The sequence below is a fragment of the Apium graveolens genome, chromosome 6 (assembly GCF_009905375.1).
Source record: "Apium graveolens cultivar Ventura chromosome 6, ASM990537v1, whole genome shotgun sequence".
Taxonomy (NCBI): Eukaryota; Viridiplantae; Streptophyta; class Magnoliopsida; order Apiales; family Apiaceae; genus Apium; species Apium graveolens.
The window spans coordinates 126,799,116-126,805,350 of NC_133652.1; the positions used below are offsets into that span (position 1 = coordinate 126,799,116).

At 31.4% G+C, this 6,235-nt stretch overlaps 1 protein-coding gene across 5 annotated transcripts; it reads left to right on the forward strand.

Moving 5' to 3' along the window:
* The first annotated feature begins 269 nt into the window (after positions 1-269).
* Positions 270-5,590, forward strand: LOC141668280 (uncharacterized). Of its 5 annotated transcripts, XR_012552977.1 has the most exons (9): positions 270-388; positions 503-558; positions 2,452-2,712; positions 2,998-3,401; positions 3,526-3,796; positions 4,318-4,491; positions 5,036-5,143; positions 5,230-5,317; positions 5,422-5,590. XR_012552977.1 is itself a non-coding variant. In XM_074475093.1 (8 exons), the coding sequence occupies exons 4-7, from the start codon at positions 3,237-3,239 to the stop codon at positions 5,311-5,313; spliced, it is 591 nt and encodes a 196-aa protein (XP_074331194.1). In that variant the 5' UTR covers positions 270-388; positions 503-558; positions 2,452-2,712; positions 2,998-3,236; the 3' UTR covers positions 5,314-5,317; positions 5,422-5,590. The 5 variants fall into 5 exon arrangements, 3 of the variants coding, with proteins under 3 accessions (XP_074331194.1, XP_074331196.1, XP_074331195.1); XM_074475093.1 differs by lacking the exon at positions 4,318-4,491 and having other exon boundaries at positions 3,563-3,796; XR_012552978.1 differs by lacking the exons at positions 5,036-5,143; positions 5,230-5,317; positions 5,422-5,590 and adding an exon at positions 4,658-4,763.
* Positions 5,591-6,235: the final 645 nt, after the last annotated feature.

Here is a 6,235-nt window from a genome sequence, read left to right on the forward strand (position 1 = left end):
ATTTTACCCGACGTATAAATATTCAATTTGCGTCGTATTTATTAACCGACGTATAAAGTTAGTAAATAGAATTGATATATATGACCGATTTTTGGACCCCCGACGTATAAGATGACATCATATATGACGTATTTTTTTAATCCGACATAAATAAATTTGAATATTATATCACTTTTATGAAAAAAAGAAGAAAAATAAAATTCCAAAATTAGAGGAGTTAGTAGTCAATGGACTCTCTTCTTCCCATTAAACATACGTAAGAAACTGAATTCATCTCCCCCAAGAATCTTTTCAACCCATCTCCTATTTTTCTATCAAAAAAAAAATGGCTGACCAATAGGGAAATCCCAATTCATTGGGCCTTTCCATTTCAATTCATTTAACAACTGTAATTCTTATATTTTAAGTGTCCTAATTCTTCTTGTAATTGATATTTTTGAAATATAGGATTATATATATACATGTATACACGCTGATATTGTTGTGTCTTTTTATTTTTCAGCTTCTTTACCTAACTGGGTTCATATCATCTCCTCTCCTCTCCTCTTACCATAATCGGTACTCTCTCTCTCTCTCTCCCCCTCTCTCTCTCTATCTCTCTCTCCCTCTCTCCCCCCTCCCTCCTCTCTCTTATATGTATGTGAATGGTTTGTATGTATATCGATTCTTGCTATGCTAATTTCTTTCTTTGGGCTTCATGTATCTTTACTGTTTGATTCTTGATATCAATAGTTTGTGTTAATTAGGTTTTTGATGGGGTTCTTATTTGTTGTCCAATTTGTACTTCCAACTGTTAAAATAATGTTTCATATCTTAGTATGAATGAGATATCTAGAATATTTAAGGTTTCTAAAAATTTCACAGTTAAAAATCTTTTGAATTTGTTATATTTTGGTTTTGTTAATTTTTGTTAATTTTATTATTTTTTTGTATAATATTATAGAATAGGTCTAATGTGGTTGCTAATCTTGGTTTGAAGGGATATTAATTTAATATATAAATTTGTTGGTTTTTAAAAAATTTAATGTTCAATTTTTGTTGGTTTTTAATTTAATCTTGGTTGTTTTATTTTTTGATTTTTTAGTGTGATAAATAATTATTATTTTTTAGTTGTGCTTTAATGATGATTAGGATGATGCTCTTATTAAACTAATTTAAATTAAGTTATAAAAATAGCTAGTTTGAATTTAACTAATATGTTATTAAACAATAGTGAGCTTATATTTTAGACCAAAAGAATCTATAATTTTAGAATACATGTTTCTGACTTTAGATTTAACTTATTTATCAACATTACATTTAAAATCTGGAATTTAAAACATAACAAAGAAAATAATTTGGTAAATAGTATTAAATATTAATGATCATATAATTTAATTGTGGCCTTCATTGCGTTGTTGTAGTAAATCATAATGGACCGCGTTACATGGATGTACAAAATTTCGCGTGCAACCGCTGACTATATTAATGGTGTTAACGACTTTATCGAGTGCGCGATTCTATATTTGAAAAAAAAGAAGAACGAAGAGGGAAAAGAATAAATGATCTTATGTCCCTTCCGCGATTGTAATAATTTTAAAAAGTACCGTAATGTTGATACAGTCCGGAATCATCTTTTTCGTCGTGGGTTTAAAGAGGGTTATGTGAAGTGGATTTGGCATGGTGAAGAAGTACACTCTACTAGGACCTCGGGTATAAAACGTGGAATAGAGGAAGATAGTATGGTGAGTAATGACGAAGAAGATGTGAAAAATGATAGAATACATGAGATGATACAAGATATGGAAGATCATTTCATGAACCAACCAGACATCCTTAATAATTTGATTGACAATTCCAAGAAACTTCTGTATCATGGGTGTAAGGATCAATATACTAGGTTGTCAACAACCTTGAAGTTGTGTAAGCTAAAAGTAAAACATAATTGGAGTGATAAGAGTTTAACAGAGATGCTACAACTTTTAGGAGAAATACTTCCTATGAGTAACGAACTCCCTACTTCTACCTACGAGGCAAAGAAGGTATTGTCTCCCATGGGCATGAATGTAAAAAAGATACATGCTTGTCCAAATGACTGTGTGCTATTCCGAAATGAGCATGAAGATTTAGACATATGCCCCAAGTGTGGTGCATCTCGATACAAGCGCCAGGATAGTAATTCTTTTAAAGAGGATAAGAAAAGGCCTCCTGCTAAAGTAATATGGTATTTACCTATAGTGCAGCGATTCAGACGCCTATTTACGAATGCAAAAGATGCAAGGCTTCTTAGGTGGCATGTAGAAGGAAGAAAATATGATGGGATCCTTAGACACCCTGGTGACTCTCCACGATGGAGAATCATTGATGGAAAGTTTCGTGAATTTAATTTCTTGATAGTTTCTTGAGTTGGATATTATTCACTGTAACATTTTAACGCAAACCTCATTTTGTTTTACATATTTTAACATGTAGGAAATAAGTGAAAAAGTGAAGAAAAGTAAGAAACATGACAAAGATCCATATTTTATTGGAAAAGGTGGATATATAGGAAACAGGGGTAAGTGGCGCCAAAACGATCCCATCGCTTCTTTAGACACGTCGGAATCATCCATTGATCCATCCATTCTATCGACTAAGCGTAGTTACGATTTGATAAGAGCACGAACAAAAAAAAAGGCAGATGGAAGTTTTTACATCCCTTACGAGCATACTAGAGAAGTGTTTAAGAAAATTGTAAGTATTTTTAACCTCAATAAACTTCCTTTTAAATTTTTTGGTAACTTATGCCCTGTAAATATTTTTATCTTAGCTGCTTTGTAATTTTTTAATACTAGAATGTCTAATTGGTAATTGTGTGTCAACTATTTCTAATTTGGTACTTTTTTTAGATTAGGAATATATATTTTATTACTTGTTAGACAGGGTTGTTCCTACCTCGAAAGTTTTAAAAAGTTGTTATTTTTGATGCATATGTGTTGTGAAAATAAATTTTCATGTCTTATTCTATACTGTGGGCAGGGAGAGTTGCAAGGGCAAATATCTGATGGTTCATGGACCCCATGTGGTCATGATGACGTGCTCACTCGTGCACTTGGAAATAAGGAACACGGGGGACACGTTAGAGGGGTTGGAGGAAGAGCAAAAATCAAGAGTATATTCGGATCACAAAAAACAAACAAAATGGGGCTGTCTCTATGGATGAATTAGATACAATTACAAAATAAATTACCAAGAAAGTGAGGGAGGAGTGTCAAGAAATGATGAATGTCCAGCTGCGAGGGATATACGATCATTTAAAGCAGATGGGTTTACCAATTCCAATGGATAATTTTGGGCAGATACACAATGGTATACCTCCAAATGAATTGGTTAAAATTAGTTGTCATTCTGTGGACCAACCACAAAACTTCTTAAATATCGAGGTAATTCTTGTTTGGAGCTTGGTTTAAATTTCTTGGATTTTTATATCAAAGATGTAATGTATTTTGGAGTTTTGTTTAAGTTTGTTGTAGTTCTCTCTCTTACTTCTTTTCCCAATCAATGCAGATTCTGACATTATATCGTTTATGTGTTAAACATCCAGAGAAAAGGAAAGGTTGTCATGGGAAGGGGGCAAGTTTTCCAATTAAATAAAGAAGGAAGTAATTTTATTAACGGAAAACCAATTGCACCAAATAATGTGAAAGTATGTGTTGATGAAGTTCTAGTCGAATTTCAAGTTACTCATCTTCCGATGCCCTGTGATGAACATAAAACTGTAGGCGACGCAGCTGGTAGCTTTGTTCAATGGCCGGAAGATCTTGTGATCTTGGGTCAGGTAAGATCTTTCAATAAAAAAATCAAGGCTATTCATTTTGTTCCACTTCATAGAACTATAGAGAAAAATAAAGAAAAATGCAGTTTTGACTTAATTTATTTGTAATTAGGAACCTGAGAAGAAAAAATGTCATAAGGTAGCTTCTCAGAAACTAAAAAATATCGTTAGTAAAGAGTCAGCGACGCCTATTATCAAGAATCAAGCTTTTCCCAAAGGTGGCAAATTGAGTGAAAAATGTCGAACTTTACTGTTTTTGGTTGAAAATATGCCTCCAGAATCTACTACTAAAGCTACTGATAAAAATGAGGAGGTGTTTAAATTTCATGAAAGTGCTAAAGTTCCTATATATGTCACCAACGAAGATATCTACGAGTTTGTGAAGTTGAGTTGGCTTAATATAACCATTCTGTAGATTTTTATGATGTAAGGCTTTAATTTCTTGTTCATTTATTTAACAATATCTAATTATATATGTTTATTGTGCATAGAAACTAACTATGCAATGCTTTATTACATCCAAGGTACACTCACAAGTTGTGCATGTATTTAGAAGATAATTCATTTGAATTCATGTGTCCATCTGTATTAGCATTGGCGCGTGAATCTAAGCATCAAGATGATATATCTAGATACATATGTGAGGTTATGAAAGATGCTAAGGAGAAACGACTTATCCTAGCACCATATATCCAAAGGTAAAAAACTAAGCATTTGTGAGCATCCCATATTTTGATCAACATGTGTGAGTGTATTTTTTTATCCATATGTGAGGTTACTAGTGCCATTAAGAGTATCCTTAATATATATTTTGACATATTTTACTAATGTTTTAATATAATTTGGTATTTTGTTAAATTATAGTAAGCACTGGATGTTGCTTATGTATTATGTCGATGAAAGTTCTGTTTACTTGTTTGATCCGCTAAAGCAAAAATGAAATATACACGTGAAGACTCCTTGGGAAACGTAAGTATAAAAAATTTAAATCAACAAAATTACTATAAAATTGTTAGTTTTTACTTCAAGTAGTTCAAAATTTTTATGTATATATTCAAATTTGTTCTTATTTAACAGGGCATATAAAGTTGCTACTAAATATGGTTGTAAGAAAAATAACCAAAATAACTTAGTTTGATACGATGAAGTTGTTCAGGTATTCTATACTATTTGTTTTAGTCTTAGAAGTCTTCTTCCGTATTCTCTTATCATGATTTATAAATGTTTCACTTTATTTTGTAGTGTCCTCAACAAGAAGGAGGTACTGAATGTGGTTATTTTGTGATGAGGTATATGTACGACATAATCATGTTATCTCGTAATAAAGACCCCAAAATTAAGTGGAAGGAGGTACATAAAATATAATACAATATTATTATAGATATTAAAAACACATATATTGCATATATTGTTTACATTTCATTTTCTTTTTACAGGTTCTTGGAAAAAGATACAAAAATGAACAAATTGGAGAAATTCGAGATATTTGGGCAGATTTTTTTACTCGTGAATATATGTGATTAGGTACATTACCATCCTTTTAGTTCAAAAAATAAGATTTTTTTACTCGTGAATAGTTAAATTTTCTACTTAGTGCTAATTAACAAATTCAAACACAATTTTTGCAGTACCGCAGGACTACTGCTAATGGGGAGTGTGATCGCGTATTAGTCTGAAATAATTGTTAACTGCCTACTCTCTTTTGGATTTATGAAAGTCATATGTGAAAGATGTTGAGATATATGTATGATTAAATGTTATGTATCAAGAAATTGAAATATTCTTGATGATTTTAAAGTCTGCAATAATAGTTTATGAATCATTGTGTTGATAATTTTAGAATGCAGGCTTTTTACATTTAGTTAATAGTTTGGTTTGCAATAGCAAAAATTCAGGGCACAAATTAATAAACAGGGAATATAATGTCATTTTTTTGATAAAATACGTCTGTTCTAAAAATTCAGATGACGTATATACTACAGACATATACGTCGGTTAGTACCAAAAACAACATAAATCTACCATTCATATACGTCGGTTGTAAAGATTATACATCGTCGACTATAAAGCTTTTATATGTCGGTTATTATGTTTTTATACGTCGAATAATAAGAACATTTTATTTCGGGTATTAGATCTTTTACGTCGGTTTTAAACTAGACATATATTAGACATTTACGTTGTCTTTTCAGCCAACGTAAAATTTAGTCACTTTATACGTCCCCTGGTATACGTCGGCCTTTTGCCGACGTATATGACATATTTAACCGATGTAAAATGCCTATTTTGTACTAGTGGGATTGTTTGTGCTTTTATATAATTTGTTCAATTTTATAGTCTAATAAGCGCTTATCCACCACTCTACATTATTTCTTTTGTCATAGTTTTTTATATTTACTTATAGATTGCGTACAAATGTTGCTTCAAAATTCTACCTAGGGT